Source organism: Octopus sinensis, linkage group LG18 (assembly GCF_006345805.1).
Source record: "Octopus sinensis linkage group LG18, ASM634580v1, whole genome shotgun sequence".
NCBI lineage: Eukaryota > Metazoa > Mollusca > Cephalopoda > Octopoda > Octopodidae > Octopus > Octopus sinensis.
The window spans coordinates 19,515,112-19,537,611 of NC_043014.1; the positions used below are offsets into that span (position 1 = coordinate 19,515,112).

Consider the following 22,500-nt stretch of genomic DNA (forward strand, 5'->3'; position numbering starts at 1 on the left):
AACGATGAACGAAGATGGATCATCAAACAATACTGGAAAAAGAGAATGCAAAAATGGCTTGAAAGAAATGGACTGAAGATGTTGAAAGACCAGCTCCGTTAAGATTAACAGTGAATAGAATACATGAATATTTTGAGCTGACTGGGTCCATCTGCAATGCACAGAAAATTAGTCGGACAGTCAGTGTTACCACTAAAGGAAATGAAATGCTTGTGGCTCAAGTATTCACTCAAAGTTCTAAGAAATAAAAACAAAAAGTGGGTTTTCACTGAACTGGGCAACTCATGCAAACCCCTTAATCGACTAATGAATCGCTTAGATTAAAAACTAAATAGAGAAATGAAAGTGGATTTCACACATACGACATACACACACACACACTCTCTCTCTCTCTCTCTCTCTCTCTCCATACACACACACACATATGTAGAGAGAGGGGGACAGAGATAGAAAGAGAGTGAGTGTGAGGCATTGTACATTCAAAGTGTGTTAAAGAATAGATATCGAATAAACGGAAACACACAAGTTCTAATCAGTAGAAAATACAGATTGGGAACATAGTTTCTATTTACTACTCATTACATGTTGACTGTGACGAATGCAAGTCGCATAATTTTGTAGGTGCCAATACGGCTCTTAGTTTCATGGAAGCCATCTGAACCGAAAGATAATGTAATCATCTTCAGCAGAAATGAGCACAACGTTCTATTAATAGGAATGTTGAACGAGTAATTATGTATATACATATGTCCATACATATAGTTACATACACATACACACACATACACATTTATATATATATACACATACATACATACATTCATACATATGTACACATATTCACATATGTATACACATATATTTGTGTAAATATATAGATTTATATAGTTATATATTAGGATATAAATATATATATATGTATATATAATACACAAACACCCGCGTCTGTATGAGTGTGTGGGTGTCTGGGTGTATGTCTGTGCACGCGTGTACACAGACATACATTAGTAGGATTGTTTAACAATCCTATTAATAGCAATTTGTGTTCATTGCAGCTCAAGAATATTTCATTATCTTTATGTAAAGATGGCTTCCGCCAGAATAGAAGCCATATTGGTACCTACGAAGTTATGCAACACGCATCTGTCACAGTTAACAGGTAATAACTGGTAAATAGAAGATATATTCAAACTCTGTATTTTGCACAGTATATAGCTGTTTCAGTTTATTCTAGATTTCATCTTACATATTCTTTGGCGTATTAATGTGTATGAAGTGCCACTTCTGAGTGAAAAGCGATTCTACGAAAGAATGTTACTCAGCTTGATCGCCACAACAGCCTCAGAGTTCACCATTTCCCTCTTCTAGCAAGAGCAATAACAACAACAACAATAATAATAATAATGTTTTCAAATTATCTTTTGCGTAAGGCCAGCAAGTTTGGGAAGGATAGTAATGTATTAAATCCACCCCAGTACTCAGTTGTTAATTATTTTACAGAACCCGGAAGTATGAAAAGCAGAGTAGTCCTCAGCGGAATTTACGCTCAGAACGTAAAGACTTACGAAATATCGCGAAGCAATTTGTCCAGCTCACCCACTAATAACAAAAGTAATAATGATAACAACAGCAACAACAACATCAACATCACTAATAATAATAATCATAATAATAAAAATAACGATAATGATTAATAAAAATTATAATAACAATTGATGCCCTGATGCAGTACCAGTTAGTGGTTCTTACTGCATTTGATGTTGTGATTGGAAGTGTTATGTACATTGTTTTGTCTTCATATAAAAGATTGGCTACAACAAATATTCTGCACTATACCACACATATGCTTTTCAGTTGTTTGACCATAATCAGTCGAACATATGCCTTAGTGGATGAGAATATGTGCAGCTCTGATTATGAGCAGAAGTAGTGGAGAGGGTGGCATCATAGCCATATGTTAAGAGTTCTTTGGGATTCCAATAATTCACCTCTGGAGGCGTGGGTGTTTTGTTCATCATCCTTAAAACAAACCTTATTTAGGAACTTTTTGAGTGCGATTGGCTACTCGACCTGAAAAAATTCTAATTGGGCCCCACCTGCAAGGTCATGCGTTGTTTATCTTGATATGAAATCACCATGTCGCGCACATATAGTTGTAATGCATAAGGCTGATATACCCTTATCAGACAGGTAGTCATGACGAGTATAATGGTCTTGATATATTTGTACTCATGTGTCACTTTGATGGCATGCGCTCCTCGCTCACTCGATAATAATAATAACAATAACAATAACTACAACAGCAATAATAATAATATTTTTAACCCTCTACATTAAGAAATATCCCGGCTATGGAAAATGAATAAGGTGGATAGAGTGCCAGTTATTGTGGTATAAGAAGGCAGCAGAACATAAAGGAAATTAGATTAGTGTGCTTTGTAGAGTTGTTGCAAAAGGTTTGCCTCCTAGGCACGGTCAGAATGATCAGGGAAGCTTTGAATAGTTAAAAAGAACAGACAGCATGATACCGTTGGCTGCAAGTAGGAAGCCCACTACGGATATTAGTCTCGGGGAGTTGCAACAAAATCTGAGTTAAAATAATAATAATAATAATAATAATAATAATAATATAATAATAATAATAATAATAATAATAATAATAATAATAAAAATAATAATAATAGCAATAATAAAAATAATAATAATAATAATAATAATAATGATGATGATGATGACGACGACGACGACGACGATGATGATGATGATGATGGTGATGATGATGATGATAATGATAATAATAATAATAATAATAATAATAAGCTACTTATAATAAAAAAATGTATTCATAATGATTTAAATGGAATTTTAGTACATAACTAGGTTATATTTCGTCAGCTCAAGAAGGGAAGTATATAACACCAAAGCCATGTAAAACCAAATTCTCAAAGCTACAATATTTTCTCTTCTTAGGTCTAACGACTCTGATATCGATACCCATTTTAAGATTAAAAAACAAATTCTTTTCGATTTTGGCACAATTTTGGGGGTAAAGTTTTGTCGATTGCATCAGCCCGAGTTCTTGATTTGAATTTATTTTATCGACCCCGAAAGAATAAAAGTCAAACTCGACTGCGGCAGAATTTTAATTTGGTCAGATGCTAATCATTATAATATAATGAGATTTTTCAACATAGACCCCAATATGTCATAAGAGTGAGAAACAAAGACTTGTTTATATTAACTGCAACATTTCAACGGCGCAAAATATAAATAAATCGGCTAATAACAAGTAACTTATACTACAGTTCTCTCTGTTTGCTTCTTAGCGTTTCTCCTCCTCCTCTATTTACTCCATTACAATTATTACAACCATCAACAACACCACCATTGCCGATACCAGTACCATTATCGCCATCATCATTTCCTTCTCCTAATCCTTCTTTTTCTTCTACTAATTATGATGGTTATTTCGTTCGAGACTTACATTGATAGTTTTCAAGTTTATATCAATAAGTGTTAAGTGTGAACATTTCGCTCATTATATGCTACTATGTTGAAGGTGGTGAAGCAAAAGTAAGAAGATTAAGGAGAGAAGAAGAAGAAGAAGAGAAGAAGAAGAAGGGAGGGGAAGCGGGTGGAGGAGGAGTTTAGAGGGGAGGGGGTGCTGGTGGTGGAGGAGAATAAGGGGCGGAGGCGGAGGGTGGAGCGGCGTAGGAGGGTGAGGAGGAGGAGGATAGGGGGAGGAGGGGAGGCGGAGGAGGAGGCTAGGAGATGAAGCAGAGGTGTTTCTCTTTCGCGAATTTCATTATCTGAGCCATTTTTACTTATGCGCCTTCGCTGAACACGTTATACTTTAATTGCGAAAGATAATTAGAGAGAAATAAAAAGTAGGAAGAAATAAAAACAGAAAAGTTTTACACACACACACACACACCACACACACACACATATATATATATATATATATATATATATATAATAACAAAATAATAAATAAAACATATGCATGTATACATACATATATGTACGTACCTACATCTATACGTATATATACATGCATATATGGGTACAGGACACAAAAAAAAGACGTCGAACACAAAAACAAGGAAATCGACATTTTTCTTAAACAACGAAAAAATAGAGTACAACACAAGAAAAATACCCCTTCTTCAGCCGCCTCTGTTTCATCTACTCCGCGTGTTTGCTTTTTTTGGTGTCCTGTACCCATATATGCATGTATATATACTGTCTAAGAACGTCTACTTCGTACTCTCTCCCTATACTGACTGTTGTCGCCTTATTTATAGCGACTACCATATACCACTCGTCACGTGCGAGGGGTGTATTACTACTTTATATACGTGTGCATGTATATATATATATATATATATATAGATAGATAGATAGATAGATAGATAGATAGATAGATAGATAGATAGATAGAGATAGATAGATAGATAGATAGATAGATAGATAGATAGATAGATAGATAGATAGATAGATAGATAGATAGATAGATAGATAGATAGATAGAAATGGGTGTTCATCGGAACGTGCGAAACTCGTAAACAAGAAGTACCTTGAGTTTAAGTCAAACTGATTCTTAATACTTCCAGATGCAACAAATAGTCTTGAACAATTACTTTCATTTGTTTATTTGCTTCTGTCTACCTGTCTTTGTCTCTGTCTCTGTCGCCCCTTTATCTTGTGTATGCATGTATGTATGTATATATATATATATGTGTGTGTGTGTGTGTGGTGTATATGTGTGTGTGTGTATGTATACGTTTATGAATTTGTTTTGCAAGTTTCCTAATGTGTGTTGTAACAGATGTTATTAAATGGAAAAATGCGAGTAAGAGAAATAATATTCTTAAGATTATAAACATGGAAAAGCACAGGACAAGTTGGAGAAGTTCGGGACAACGTATTACATTTGAAAAAGTACAGAACAAGAAAAGTTTTACTTAAAATATTGCAGCTAAGGGTAAAATTTCAAATTAAATATTTGGATTTAGAAAATATCAGCTTTTATTAAAGCTAAAAATTTTATTACAAGTTATTACTTCTATTTGTTACTTCTACTTGTTACTTCTATTAAAAATTAAAAAAATATTTTAGCACTTTAAAAAGTTTCATTTTTTCTAATTATTAATTAATAATTAGAAATTTGAAAATAGGTTATATAAAATATTAGTAGTACATAATTAGTTAGTACAATAAATAGAATAATACAAAAATGAGTTATATATTACAGTAAAATCTACGTAAAACACAAATTCACTGTAAAACTTGCTTGGATTATTGTCTACGTTATTGCCAAGTCTTCACATTTTTAGTCTTGACCCAATGCCTATTTTTTACATAATGAATTTGTCTACCATATATACTATTCTATTTTGCACAAAACTTTAGCATTAATTTTCAAGCGATGTTGGGGGTACAAATACAGACACAAACACACACACACACACACACACACACACCACACACTCACACATGCATATATATATATATTATATATATATATATATATATATACGACGGGCTTCTTTCAGTTTCCACCTCCCGAATCCACTCACGAGGCTTTGGTCGGCCCGAGGCTATAGTAGAAGACACTTGCCCGAAATGCCACGCAGTGGGACTGAACCCGGAACCATGTGGCTGGTAAGCAAGCTACTTACCACACAGCAATTCCTACGCCTATGTAAATTAAAATCAAATTATTTTTAATATTGAAATTTTATCCTTAGCTGCAATATCTTAAGGAAAAAATTTCTTGTTCTGTACATTCCCAGATGTAATAAATTTTCCCTAAACTTGTCCTGTACCTTTCCAGGTTTATAATTTTAAGAATATCATTTCTCTTGCTCGCATTTTTCCACGTAATCCATTTTTTCCCGGGCTATGCTATTATGCTCATTAATAATGTGTCAATTCATAATTTAAGATTTTTACCTTACTGAAAATTGAATAATAATATCAATAAATTTCTAAATAATATTTGGATCTTTTTCCTTTTTTTTATTGAATTATTATTATGATTGAATTAAAATAAAAAGTTTTAATCTATAAATTAAAAATACGATTAGTAATTCCTCGATTTATGCTCTATCATTTAAGCTTAATTAAAGTATAGTTTGTTTTTAAAATTAAAAACGTTAATTATAGTTAAATCTAATTTTTTGCCTTATTGAGAAATTCCTGTAAATGCTACGATTCTGTTTCTCGTCTCAGATATTACGGGACTGTGTTTACATGATATAATTGCATTAATTAGTACAGATGACGTAATTAAACTAATTGCAAATTACCACCAATGACACCGGTGACATATATTAAAAGTCCCCTTAGAGAACTATATTCTTAAAAATGTATAGAACTTTATCATCACCCTCAAATTGTAAAAAAAAATCACTCTTAAGATTTTTTTTTTTAAAACTTAATTTCATGATTGATACCTTGAAATTCCTCGAAATGGAGTCTATCATTGAAGCTAAATTAAAATATAGCTTGCTAATTTTAATTAAATCCAATATTTTGCTTTAGTTATATATTTTCTTTCATGATATTTTACCTTACATCTCTTTTGATACAATTTTTTTGTTGCATGAGACCAAAACTATGAAATTACTCATGCTTTCGTCAATCATTGAAGCCAAGAAAAAGTAATCAGTCTACCGATCAGAGTTGTCGGTTGAGGTCGTTTGGTGCGTCTTTGTTTGCAGCGCTCCTCTGTTTGTCGACTTCTCCGATGGCTGAAGCAAAGGGACAGTGTGCTTCTATCAAATTCTACGACGGAAGTGTTAAAAAGCATCACATCGCAAGAGTTTTTACGACTGCTCGACCAGTGCAAAATGCATCTGGAGCGATGAATGTTTTTTCCCATGGAGAATACTTTGAAGACAATTCAAATTGTAAACGTAAAAGTAAGTGAATAAAATTATATTGCAAAATTCCGGTTTCTTTGTGTAATCCTCATATATATATATATATATATATATATATATATAATATATATATATATATATATATATGTATGTATGTATATATGCATATTTCACGTTGCTCCAGTTCAATCGTCTGTAGAAGTGAGTTGCGACGTCACAGGTGCCAAGCTGTATCGGCATTTGCCTTTCCCTTGGATAACACTGGTGGCGTGGAGTGGGGAGGCCGGTATGTATGGGTGACTGCTGGTCTTCCATAAACAACCTTGCCCGGACTTGTGCCTGGGAGGGTAACTTTCTAGGTGCAATCCCATGGTCAGTGTCGTGACCGAATGGGGTCTCAGAATATGTATATATATGCATATATAATATATATGTATATAATATATATATATATAATATATAATATTGTCAGTAAAAAAGGGTAGAATTAATTAATTGTTAATCAATTCGACCAAGCAGTATTCGGTATGTAAAAGGACCATTTACGGTATATTTGAAGGACCATTTACGGTATATAAATTAATAAATTAATAAATTAATACTTATAATATATAATATATATGTGTGAGCGCGCATGTATTTGTGTGTGTGCGTATAAGGAGGGAGAGAGGGGGTGGAGAGATGAAGAGACAGAGAGAGAAAGCGGGAGTGAGAACGAAGTAGAGATAGATGAGCACGTATGAAAACTTGCTATCATGTAGAAGTATCACATGACACATAGTGATTAAGAGTTATCTCACTGTTACCAAGTGAATAAATCCAATAGCAAGTCCAAAAAAGAAAGAAAATTAAGAAAAGTAAAGTCATTGCTCCGAGGTTATTCGTTCTTTTTGAATTCTATAATTTCAAATATTTCCAACAACGATGAAAATAATATGCGGATTAAAGACGAAAATCAAAGGTGTCAAGGAAAATTAAAATTACAAGCTAATCCTTTATAATTAGGCCTTTATCGAATCTTAATTGAATATAACACTCCGGAAATTAGAGATTTGCGTCGGCGTTTAAATCCTATTTCCGTAGTAGTCAGATGTCGATTGGATAGTAAATGAATCCTTTTCAAAATATGTGGCTGAATTATATCGCATATAGATTTTAGCCTCGAGGCGGGATTGATGTGTGAACTACCAGGCAAGTAACGACAACGCACGTAAATTATGCAATGCTGAGACATCTTCACACAGCAGAATCCGATGTTCTTAATTATCGCTCGTTCGATCGTACGTTAGGGAAATGCCCTCGAGTTCCCTCAAATGATATATAATTTTGTTCTGGAAGGAAAGAACTCATTATGTGGTGTAGTCTTATATGCTTCTGAAATGATGTGTGACATGGCTGCAGTGCTTATATGCAGAGTTTTGTTTGATCAAGCGGAACTGGTATGTTGAACTACAACAGCAACAATAGCGACTTAATGGAGGCGCAATGACCCAGTGGTTAGGGCAGCGGACTCGCAGTCGTAAGAACCCTCTTTCGATTCCCAGACCGGGCATTGTGAGTGTTTATTGAGCAAAACACCTAAGCTCCACGAGACTCCGGCGGGGTGAGAGTGGTGAACCCCGCTGTACTCTTTCCCCACAACTTTCTCTCACGCTTTCTTCCTACCTCTGCCACAAAGCAGAGGAACCATGGTGTAACCCACTATGGTGTGGTAAACTTTCAGACCCTGTCTAGATTGAGAATCCTCTGTACCCCAGGATGGTTCAGTGGTGGGTGGATCTTCAAGTTGCCACACGCATTCTTAGTAGCTTAAAGTAGGCTCGAATTAGAAATTATTCTTTGTGGCTAATGGCGTGAGTCCTGATTGGAAGAAGGAGACAGCGACTTACTTGAAGTCGGAAAGTATCAAAATAGTACTACACACAAAGAGCTTGAATGACTCTATCTGTAGTGTCTACGCATAGCCATGAGAGATCCTGATGACGTGATCATTATGAGTGTTCGGTTTTCTGTATCAGACAGGGTTTTGTGTCTTTAAGCAAGGCAGTTCATTTTGCGTTGTTCTAGTCTACTCAGCTCTGATGAATACCACTGAATGTTGCTGTCGCCTCAATTCCCTCCAGCTGCCACATCCTGGATGTGCCACTGGATCAAGTAAGAGCGGTTGCCTGTATCTGCTTGCGATTACATTCGCACCTAGAACAATTAGCGAAAACATGATACATGTTAACAAGGTGTACTTGCTCATGTGTTACGACAGCTGTGTTCTAATTAAGTACCATAACGTGAGCTGTACACAGTAATGTAACCTGGTTTTTACAATTAACTAGTTGAATTTTGCTTATTCAAACACCTACTACCAACGTTGTAGACTGCACCACACTTATATGTAGAGCATGTATGAGTCCATTTTTCCTTCATAATAACTACCGACAGTGTCACACATAGATATTACCGACTAGTATCTAGACAGATTGCACATAACTTTTGTGCCTTTTTGCATCGTGATGAATTATATTCTAAAACATGAGGGTGGGGGCCACAGTGAATACAAACTGCTATGCATCTCATCTACTTCTGTTTGGATAAAGAGATTCTGTATTATCTTATTCTACCTGTAAATAATTTTAAATAATGTATGCGCGCAAAAAAATTATGTCACGATTTTTTTCCTTTGGTAATACTATGAGCCAGCCGCTTACATAACAATCATAATTATTAATTACTATATTAATTATTAATTACTTCAGGCGATTATTCTTTCGTACACATATTAATTCTTGGACGACTTTTTTTTCTTTTTCTAGATTGCGCACTGATAGTAAAACGTGAGTATGGTAACATGCAAAAACTTGAAGAAAATAGTACTAGAAGCCAAGAAGAATGTGCACCACTCTTTTATCTATTTATAGTTACGTGGAATGTACACCCGGAATATATTTTTGCATCTAGTTTAAATGTAGAAAGATGTGTAAAACTGTCCTTTCAGTTACGTGACTGTTTTCCACCATAACCGCACAAATATACGCTTCTCTCTAATCCTTTAAAGTTCATACAATCACGCTTCACTGCAGACATAAAACTGGTGACTTGGTTATTTTTTCTCAATCCCAGTTTCCAAAGTACTCAATGCTTGCCGAAAATCATAAAAATCTTCCAACTGGTAAAGTTAGAAGAATAAAAGACATATGATCTAATTAAGCGATTTTGCTCTTAAGAAAAATAAGAGAAACTGATCGCTACTAAGAAGTTCAGAATAATATTTACAACGCGGATACCTTCCCGAGTGGCTTGAGAAATGGAAATAATATTCATCATTAAACAATACAGTACATTTCAAACCGAACATTTACCCTTCATTCGTTAAATGGTGTGTAATGTAACCCCCATTAAACAGGTTAATTAGCAATTTTCTAGTAACAAAGGCAATCTTCCTATGATAATCAGTTTTCTTCCAAGAGTTAGATCACCATGATTTCTACATTTGAAACCTCATCAGATCCAGTATAGTCTACAGAATGAAGGCAATGCAACAGGAATAAATCATACCAAAGCTTGACCATAGAAGGATATAATCTCGAGGTGCCGTAACCTATGTAAATATTTGTTGCTCTCTTGGACTTGATTGTTCTATTCTAGGCTCATAAATATCTTTTGAGCAATGCAAAATATACATTATTTTGTAGAATTAATATCACATTTACATTTCCTCTGGGGTATTATTTGCATTTCTTTTATGTAGCAGTTACAATAATCACATTATCGTCAAGATATTCTTGAAGATAACTGGAGAAATATATGTTCAGGCTGGGAAGAAAGGTGATGCTTCATATCAATAAATCATACACTCTGAAATTTGAATTGCATAGGTATCTGTGCATCTGTCTGAGTGTCTGAGAGTCTGCTTCTTGGTGTGTGAATAATATATGCGTATCTGCATGCCTCTGTGTGTTCTTGTGTCTGAGTGCGTATATGTGTATTTTTCTTTTGTGTCTGTTAGTTTTCAAATGGAAAAAACAAGTAACTGGAAATATACGTGGTAAGAGAAAGGTGGTGTATAATAACAGTAAAACATGCAAGAAAGGGCAAGAGGCAAATAGCTTGAAAGAGAATGAGGAAGAAAGCAGAGAGACACAGGAGAAAATTATCGTGTGAAAGAGTCTGCGTTATTATAGGATGGAGAGTGACAGGGTAAAGAACTCAGGCTGCTATAGAGAGAAAGGGAGACAGAGAGAAAGAAAGAAAGACAGAAAGAAAGTAAGAAAGAAAGAACGAAAGAAAGAGAGAGAGAAATATACTATATGGGAGGAAGAGAAAGGAAACGAGAGCAAAGGTGATGCTATTAGAAAAGACCAAAAGCAGCGGGGTATAGAATAGATTGAGAGAAATAAAGATATATAAAACACAGAGATAGATACAGAGGGCTAAATAAATACAAACCACCTGAACAAATGAAAAGAACAGGCGACATAGCACCGGGATAATAGGAACGAGAAAACGGAGTGCTACTTAGGTCTGTCTGTTTAGATTGTATTTCGCAAATGTAATCTCATTTTGATATTAATTTCGAATGAGATATATTGAAATCGAATACTGCGGAAGATAAACGAAATGATGTTGGTCCATTGCGGACGGAGGAGTATAGTAGCTATCTACTAATGTGTGTGTGTGAGTGTGAGTGTATATGTGCGTGAATACGTGCACTTACGTACTTATGTATTTATATATATATATACACACATATATATATATACATTTACATACATATATACGTATTTACATGTATGTATGCATATTTAAAAACACACATAAATACATATACGTACAATATATATATATATATATATATATATATATATATATATATATATATATATATATTATATATATATATATGCTTACTCACGCACATAGATATGTATATATACATATATATTTATATACGCAAACAAATATATGTATGTATCTTTATATGATGAAACACTTGAATTTCTAATCATCAATTATATTACCCATTCGGAAACATTACATTACAAGAGCCGAATAAAAGCAAGATCCCCCGTATTTACGAATCAGCTTCTTATCGCAGTCGGGGTGAGTGTATTACCGACTTATCTTAACATATTCTGCAACCTCTTACTGCTCAATTACAGATGTACGAATATTTTATTGCTGTAAGGTAACATTACTACACAACGTATATTACATAACGATCATAGATGTCATGGTTCGTTTCGATATATGGTATTTTCCAAAGTATTAAATTCCAAAATGCGAACCATTCCAAGTATTGCATATATAATTAAAAACGCGTATTCATGCACACACGTATAAGGCTTTAAGTAGGTATGTATTGTGCGTATGTTTTTAATTGATTATGTGTATAGTATAGGGTCATTCATACATAAACAGGAATGTGTGTATCTATATATATATATATATACATACTGGAGTAAGCACATAAATGTGAAACAAGGTGGAAAAAAGAGTACTCAGAGTTTCATGTGAAACTCTGAGTAAAAGTTTTTGTGATATTTCTGCTGTTTTTAAATAAAGTATATACATATATATATATATACATACATACTTTATATATATATATACACATGTATATACATGTGTTTGTGTGTGTGTGTGTGTGTGTGTGTGTGTGTGTGTGTGTGTGTGTGTGTGGTGTGTGTGTGTGTATTGCGTGAGATATGTGCAATGCTAAAATGAAAAAGAGAAACAACGAGTTACAGAAATTAACATTTACTGACCTTTGCATCATAAATAGCTGATCGCCTTCCACGCCGTGATAATGGAGGCGACGGTTCGCCCTCACTTTCGTCTGATCCGCTGGTGAGGCTACCAGAACTAACTCGACGTAAATGCTACAAAAGAAAAGAAAAAATGAAAGAATATTTTATTCAGTAACAAATAATGTTCCACAGTTTTTCTATCTTTCTCTCACACATTATCAGTGTGGTGTGTATGTGTCTGTCTGTGTGTCTATCTGCTATATATATATATATATATATATATTATATAAAAGGGCTTAGTAAAATAAATTACTTTGCCGCATACTGAACTCATTAGAAATAGCAGCTAAAAAACTTTTTTAAAGCTATTTCTAATACTTAAAGAAAATCTCTCTCATATATAGTGTTTGCTTAATTCAACTCACAAAATTTTGGGGGTAAGGACATCGAAAAATCAAATGCTAAGGTTATTTGAGAACGTACGTTTCAAGATTAGTCAAAACAACATTTCTATCATCAGCTCAGAAATTCCTTGGTTTGGATTTGGAAACACTGAAAATAAGAACATACCCTTTCGAAGATCTGCTCGTAACTAACAGTGCCAACAAATTCAAATAAGCAAGCGAAGAATCTCTGTTCTCCCCTTTCCACCAGCGTGGGTTAAAATCATCAAACACTATGCTTATTTCGGTAAAATCCGAAGCATTAATCAGAGGGAGATTAATTATATATATATATGAAGTGTTTTCGTGTACATAGAAATATGTATGTGTAGATACATAGACATACAATTATTGTCTCGTTAAAGATTCACTAAAGGGCTTCATATGAGAAAACGTCACTTCTACATTCCTACAGTCACTGTATCGGCCAGACTATCATATTTTTATACACCACTGATCACAACGCGCTCGCACTTCTGTCTTGATTGCGCCATTCTTATTTGTCTTGGGCCAAATTCAATTTGCTTAACTAAATCATCTTCTTACGTCATAGAAGCCTGCCATGTTTCTGATCTCTGGGATACCACTCAGTAATTGCACGAGTTTTCCTGTTGTCTGTAACGCTTGTGACATGTCCGGGCCTATAGAACTTCTGTATCAGTTCTCTGTGATCATATCATTCTCTTCGGTGTGTTTGAGAATTCTCATTTCGAATGGGCCTTCATTTTAAATGCCAAAACCGTATATTCTTTTATTCTTTTACTTGTTTCAGTCATTTGACTGAGGCCATGCAGAAGCACCGCCTTTAGTCGAGCAAATCGACCAGAGGACTTATTCTTTGTAAGCCTAGTACTTATTCTATAGGTCTTTTTGTCGAACCGCTACGTTACGTGGACGTAAACCCACCAGCATCGGTTGTCAAGCAATGTTAGGGGGACAAACACAGGTACACAGACACACACACGCACACACACGCACACACATATATAAGCCCGTCGTATTTATATATATATACGACGGGTTTCTTTCAGTTTCCTTCAACCAAATCCACTCACAAGGCTTTAGTCCGCTCGGGGCTATAGTAGAAGAATCGTGCCCAAGGTGCCACGGAGTGAGGCTGAACCCGGAACCTTGTGGCTGGTAATCAAGCTACTAACCACACAGCCACTCCTGCGCTTATATATATATATAATATATATATATATATATATATATATATATATTATATAAAAGGGCTTAGTAAAATAAATTACTTTGCCGCATACTGAACTCGTTAGAAATAGCAGCTAAAAAAACTATTTCTAACACTTAAAGAAAACCTCTCTCATATAGTGTTTGCTCAATTCAACTCAAGAAAGTATGAGGGTAGAGACATTAAAAAATCAAATGCAAAGGTTTTTTAATGTCTCTACCCTCATACTTTCTTGAGTTGAATTGAGCAAACACTATATGAGAGAGGTTTTCTTTAAGTGTTAGAAATAGTTTTTTTTAGCTGCTATTTCTAACGAGTTCAGTATGCGGCAAAGTAATTTATTTTACTAAGCCCTTTTATATAATGTAATAATTTGAATTTGCCTTAAATGGTCCCTTTGCATACTGAATACTTGGTGAAATTGATTAATTAATTAATTAATTTTACCCTCAATTGTTGAAATTATATATATATATATATATAATATATATATATATATATATATATATATATATATATATATATATATATATATATATATATATATATATAGCGTTTTTGTATTTGGTTTGAAGATTCTTTATATGAATTCTTGTGTTGTAGCATGTTTTATTACCTCCTCCTTAGCGAAGGCGGAGGTATTTTTCCAGTCGTGTTTGTATGTGGACAAAATATCTCAAGACTCGCTGGATGGATTCAGATGAAATTTCAGGGATGTTTTGTCCCGTGACCGCAACGAACTAATTAGATTTTGGGATCGATGGGTACCGGAAAAGGATTCTGGATTATTTTTCTTTTTTTGTTTTTACTTAATATTTGAGACCGGTCAGGTTTATTTTTCTTATTCTCGTTCGTGAGTCCAGCCGAGTTTTTTTCAGATATACTCATCTTAAAAATCATCTCGGGCTGATCATTGAGAGGACGTTGGTGTTGCCTTGACGGAAGTTTTTCGGAAATAGTCGACTGTTGAAAATGCTGCCTTTATCTCTCTATGTTTGGAGAAATTTATGGTTTCTTGATATATTCCCGTAGTTTTCTTTCAGTGACATTAGCAATTGCGAGAACATTTTTCATTTGGTTAAATGTTTCAATGTACAATTGACCTACTTGAGTTATCACCCCTTGCTTACTATAATTACTTAACTTACTCCATATATATATGTATGTGTGTGTGTATGTATGTATATATATATATATATATATATATATATATATATATATATATATATATATATATATATATATATACACGTATACATGAAACATAATATACATATATCTGTTTGTACATATACAGCATGTACGCACACACGACAGTATATGTCTGGATATGAGTGTTTGTATTTGTGTGTGATTCTAATAGCACAGAATGAGAGAAAACTGATTCTCTTTATAAAAAGAAAATACTTTGATATATTCGCCTTTAGAATTTTCTTGCTAATATAATTTCAATATCAATTTACATTCATTGAAGTTTTGTAATAAAGCAGGGCTACACAAGTTCTCTTATCTAGTTTCTATCTAGCTTTAATAGATGTTTTGCACTGTGAAGCTTTTACAGTTAATCAATATATTCAATGCTACAAATTGTTAAAAAATTAATCCAAGATCACCAAATATATCACCGTTCATACAACTCATACATATTCATACGTACAGACACACACACATATTTATATACATATATGTGCATATATCTGTTTATATATATATATGTGTGTGTGTGTGTGTGTATGTATGTATGTGTATGTATATTTATATATTATATAGACATACATATGCAAATACATATATATATATATATATATATATATATATATATGTACGTATATATATACACATACACATATATGTACGTAAATACATATATGTACGTATATATATATATATTATATATATATATATATAAACAAAGATAAATGCGATACAATAAAATTAATATAATCGCCGGTGTACCAGTACACGCCATATATATATATATATATATATATTATATATATATATATATATAATATATTAATATATTAATATATTAATATATTAATATATAATATATCTAATTCTCGGCGACAACTATGATTGTCACACGCTGACGAGAGGTCAATACCTCGAAACTCGAGTCCGTGTGTATCATAAGTTGAAGACGGAAGGATGACTTCCCTTTGCAAATACTGACAGGACACAGATAGTGTGTCTATGGCCAGCTGGAGGAGTGTGTCCTCCTGGGGCTAAAAACTACAGTAGCATCCACCCTTAGTGGTTAGCCATATTGAAATGGCAAAAATACGTCACGATGTGTTACCGCTACTGTATATAACTCACTTTGATATTTATCATTGTTTGATTTCACTTTTTCAATATCAGCGACAGTGGACGCTGGAAAAAGTATAAGTATTTGTGAAGGAAATCTAATTCTCGGCGACAACTATGATTGTCACACGCTGACGAGAGGTCAATACCTCGAAACTCGAGTCCGTGTGTATCATAAGTTGAAGACGGGAAGGATGACTTCCCTTTGCAAATACTGACAGGACACACATAGTGTGTCTATGGCCAGCTGGAGGAGTGTGTCCTCCTGGGGCTAAAAACTACAGTAGCATCCACCCTTAGGGGTTAGCCATATTGAAATGGCAAAAATACGTCACGATATATAATATATTGTTTATTTGCAATGCTGTAACTGCATAGGATAAAAAGCTAAAATATGTAGTGTAATTTGCATGATTTGTACTCGGATTTCAATATTTCTTTCTTTACACCTTCTCCTCGTAATAGAGGAAACGGGTTCGTCGAGATACGGCTGATGCTGACATTTCCCCAATACGTTCCCGCTTACTGATAATTCCACGAATGATTCTCATGTTATTATTGCGATTAAAATAAAATACTCCGCCGGTTACGACGACGAGGGTCCCAGCTGATACGATCAACGGAACAGCTTGCTCGTGAAATTAACGTGCAAATGGCTGAGCATTCCACAGACACGTGTACTCTTAACGTAGTTCTCGGGGATAATCAGCGTGACACAGAGAGTGACAAGGCTGACCCTTTGAAAATACAAGTACAACTCATTTTTGCCAGCTGAGTGGACTGGAGCAACGTGAAATAAAGTGTCTTGCTCAAGGACACAACGCGTCGCCGGGAATCGAACTCACAACCTTACGATCATGAGCCGAATGCCCTAACCACTAAGCCACGCGCCCTCACATTATTGCGATAGTGTTTTGAGAACCCACGACTATGAAAATACCTATGTTAACCACAAAATATTTTCTATGGGTTAATTCAAATACATGAATAAATGCATGTTCAACGCGTTGCGTTTGTGTATTTGTCCATGTGTGAGAGTTTGTATTTGTTTGTGTAGTTATGGTTGTGTGCAATATTCATTAATAGTGGAGGATTGCAGTTTTCTTGATCGACGCAGAGACACGTTACAAATGGGTCAATAATTTTATCGAAAGGCAGTGACAATAAATATGCGTTACCTGGTTCAAGAATAATTAATTCGTAAGAAATTTGGATATTTGGGGTTTGAGTGCTGCCGATATTGTACTAATAATTCAGGATGCTGTCATGGTACAAAAGGCCCTCTCCAATATGAGTTTTGTAATTATTTGCGCGTACATCGCATTGGTAGATTACGTTTTTTAGTTTTACATATATTTGAGAATTCATAATTGTTTTTATCTCTGCAGCTACAGATTATTAAGCTTGTCTGTGCCTATGATACGTTGAGGGGGGTTATTCATTATAAGGTAGTTGTCCGCTTTATTTGAGGGCGAGTTACGCGGGATGACATTTATTATAACTGTCGATTGTTTGCTATATTTCATGTTACTATTCTTCCTAGTTTCATAGAAGGTATCTAGCATTTTATTGCTGATAGAGGCAATGACAGTAGCTAGGTTGCTAGTTAAGCTATGGCCTACTCTAATCTTATTCTTAAAGATTTCTGAGTATTTGTTAAGTTCAAATGCTTATCTATAAGTCTCAATATCGAATGAACTATGTTTTAAGCTGCATCACGAAGGGATTATTAACCAGATGTTATCCTTATTTCGTTTATTTTTAATATTTTTATTTTCGGTGTTGAAACTGTCCTCAGTATTATTTTAGAACGTAAATTTATGGTTATAAATATTCTTCTTCTTTCTATACTTATACTTATACTTACTATTATTATTATCACTATTATTATTATTATTATTATTATTATTATTATTATTATTATTATTATTATTATTATTATTATTATCATTATTATTATTATTATTATTATTATTATTATTATTATTATTATTATTATTATTATTATCATTATTATTGTTATTATTACTATCAGTTTTATTGGATTTGTTGCTGCACAGTTTATATATTTTATATACCTTGGTATTATCATTCCTAACAGGGTCTCTATTGGTTCTTAGAGGTGCGTTATTTTTATTTTTTATTTATATTTTTATTATTATTCATATTAGTATTCTTAATATTGTTATTTTCTCATTGTTGGTATTTCTATCGCTATTATTTTTAATGTTGTTATTTATATTAATCTGAATCTTATCATTCTTCCAACTATTTTTGTTATTGTTACTGTTAATATTATTAATGTTGTTCATATTGTTGTTGTGGTTGTTAGCGTAATTTGGGGAGTAATTCCTCTTATAATAGTCTTGGGCAAACGCCCAAGACTATTATAAGAGGAATGTTATTCGGGTTATTTTTATAGTGTTCTGCGTATAGGTATTTATATTTTTGCTTATAACCTGCTTTTTCTAATGCGCTGTTGTAGAATTCATTATAACTATTAAAGATATCTTTGTTGGAATACACGTGTGAAATTTTTTGCTGATGCTTTGTACTAGTCCTCTTTTAATAAAGTTAGAATGGTTGTACGTACGTTTATATATTTAAAGTTTGTATTCAGTTTTATGTAGGATTCGTATAGTCCCGTAGTTAGGTTGCTATTAGCGTCTAAGTAGTTTATAGAACTATGTTCTTTTACTATTGTAATACTTAAGCCAAAATGTTTAAGAAAACTTATATGTTTTTTCTTAAGTAGTTCTAATCTCCTATTTGAGATGTTCTTCAGGATAAATGATGTGTCGTCTCTGTAGAGACTACCCCTGATCTCTTGGAATTCTTCCTGTAAATGATTACCTTAATTTCATTCAGTATGATTATCGGCGAAAATAAGAGCGCTATTTAGAATCGTAAGGTTAATAGATGGGTAGTAATCCTCTCCTACAGGTAGAAATAGAGGATTACTACTAATCTATTGAACATCCGATCCTAAATAGCGCTCTTATTTTCGCGAAAAATCGTACTGAACTAACAATGAATGAAAATTAAGGTAATCTTAGAAGCAAGAAACTTCATAATAAATTTCGAAAACAAACTATGGGTAAGGATAGATACCCCTAACAACTTCGATATCACCATGGGAGCCCCTGATTCAGCACAGATAACTGACTTAGTAGGCATTTACTTATTATCACATTTACAGGAATAATTCCCAGAGATCAGGGGAGGTCTCTACGGAGACGACATACTATTTATCTTGAAGAACATTTCAAATAGGAGATTAGAACTACTTAAGAAAAAGCCATATAAGTTTTTGAAAGGTTTTGACTTAACTATTACAATAGAAAAATAACATAATTCTATAAACTACTTAAACGCTAATTGCAACTTAACTACGTGTCTACACGAAGCCTACATAAAACCGAATAAAAACCTTGAATATATAAATGCACGTAGCAACCATCCTAACATGCTCCTAATTCAATTTAATTAAACAATGACTTTAAAACACCAATGATCCACTTCTCATTGTTAATTATTGCTCCATTTCTCTCTCTCTCTCTCTTCTCTCTCTCTCTCTCCGTATATATATATATATATATATATATATTTGTGTGTGTGTGTGTGTGTTTGTGTGTTTGTGTGCGTACGTGTTTAAATATATGCTATATATATATATATATATGCATGCTGACACACATGCACATAAATGCATAAACACACATACATATAATTAAACGTGGGTGTATAAAAATGAAAGGGTAGCAAACACGCACTTAACAAACTAAGTAACCTCATAGGGTTCCTCAAAATAGCTTTTAAACCTTCTAAATATTAATTCCATCGGAAAGAAGTGGGCATGTTTTCAACTAGCCACCCAGCGACTCAGGGAAATACACAGCCAATCATCCGATCAACGTTCCAGTAAGCATATCAGCGAATCAACACAGAGATGCATGTACTGAATAAATTACATATATATATGCGTGTGTGTGCGTGTGTGTGTGCGTGCGCGCGTGTGTGGGTGTATGTGTGTGTGTGTGTGTGTATAAAGTATATAGCTAATGTCACAGATTTGACATGAACATGCCTCCGTCTATCATCGTCGCTTATCTCCCTACACCCATATCAAACAAATCGTCTAATAAATTCTACGTCTTTATTTAAAAAAATGATATTTATCTCTCACATGGTCTCTCTCGCTTTCTCTCTTTCTCTCTCTCTCTCTCTCTTATCATTCTTCATTTTATCTCACTTTCTCTACTTATATAATTAGGCCATTTTTTTTTCAATATTCCAACTGCAACTTCCGAAAACCATCTTACAAGAGCAATCTGTAATCGATTTTAAAAGTTTGCTTGTTTCTTTGATCGATATTCCTTCGCGTTATCGTGGTGCATTTATGGTGTTATTCAGTGAAGCTTAGAAGAAGGTACGAGAACTTGGTGGGAAAAAAAGAAGGAAGAAGCATGAAATAAAATGGAGACTAAGTGAATCAAATCACGAAAATGTCACCTTATTTGTGGATCATAGTCACTGAGCATTAATTCAGAGGTGTAACGATGCATTCAGTTAGACTAATATGAAACGATATTAAACTCAACGCAATTACCTTTCCGACTTGATCTAAATTTTTGTAGAAACACGTACAAAAACACAGAGATATATATTTACACATACAAGTGCGTGTGTGTGTATTAGTATGTGTGTGCATACGTGTGTAAGTGTATGTACGCGTAAGTGTATGTATGTTTAAATGTGGGCGTGAGTGTGTTTGTGCGCGCGGGAAAATATGTAAGCGAATCTGATTCTAAGAGATAGGAAACTCAAAGAAACTGTACAAAAACGACATGTCATCGAATAAACGAATAAACGAATAAGCTATACCGTTTCCTCGTGTTCATATGTCTATCTATATAGCAAACGATCTCTGCTTCTCTCTCCTTCTCTTCTTCTCTCTCGCTCTCTCTCACTGTTCCTGTATGTTTTTGCATATTTGTGTATATGGGTATTTTCTCCGTCTTTGCATGCATATATGTACGCATGTAGTAGCAAGCCATTTATTTGTCTATCTACAAATCCAAATATTCATCCATCTCCTTCTCCAGATGTACCTTTATAACTTTCATTTTCTTCTTCTTCCCTTTTTTATCTTCCCTGTTTTATTTATCACTGCAACATACTTCTCTAATTTGCCTCTCCAGTTCTATTCACTCGCTTATTACACTTTCCTCCCCTACATCCCACGAAGCACCCCTGGCCCTCTTCTGACTACTTCCTGTTTCACATACTGCTCTTCATTTTCTTGATCGGATCTTCAAATTTTCAGCTCTTGGCTTATCTTAGCAAATTATCAAAGTCCTAATGCCCAAAGATATTTTGTGTTTTTGTTCTGTTTAACGTTACTTCAAACATTTTGTCTTAATAATGTATATATGTTTAGTTTACTTTGTACTTTTTCTTCCTTATTTTAAAATACAGTTCCTTTCAAAGAATATTAATTTTTTTCCGTAACGCCCATCCCGTTAACTTTTCTTTTTGCTTTATTGAATTTTCTTCTTAATGATATTTGGTCGATACATATTGAGGAAGGACCATAAATGAGTTTTTCTTCCTTTTTGTTTGCCCCATTATTTCGTTCTCGTAAATTTCTTTGCCAACTCGTTGTGCTATATTTTTCATATTATATATATATATATATGGATATATATATACACACACACACACACATATATATTGTGTGTGTTTCTGTGTTTAGTTTATTGAAAGTGAATCTTTATTGCAAAAACCTCTTTAAACGGTGTATGTTATTCTCCGAAATGATTCCTAATGTAGTTTCTGACAGCTGAGAATATAATTATTTTGATATTTTTCCTATAATAGAAAGGAGTTTATTCTCAAAAAGTAGATCTTACTTGAATGCTTGT

The 22,500-nt window shown here is 33.8% G+C and overlaps 1 protein-coding gene across 3 annotated transcripts in view; it reads right to left on the minus strand.

The window, feature by feature from the left end:
- Positions 1-22,500, minus strand: part of LOC115221827 (pleckstrin homology domain-containing family G member 7-like) — a 987,181-nt gene that overhangs the window by 282,963 nt on the left and 681,718 nt on the right. For all 3 annotated transcript variants that reach the window (XM_029792059.2, XM_029792061.2, XM_029792060.2), the window contains one exon: positions 12,650-12,763. In XM_029792059.2, the coding sequence (XP_029647919.1) occupies positions 12,650-12,763 (114 nt within the window). The remainder of the gene's footprint in view (positions 1-12,649; positions 12,764-22,500) is intronic.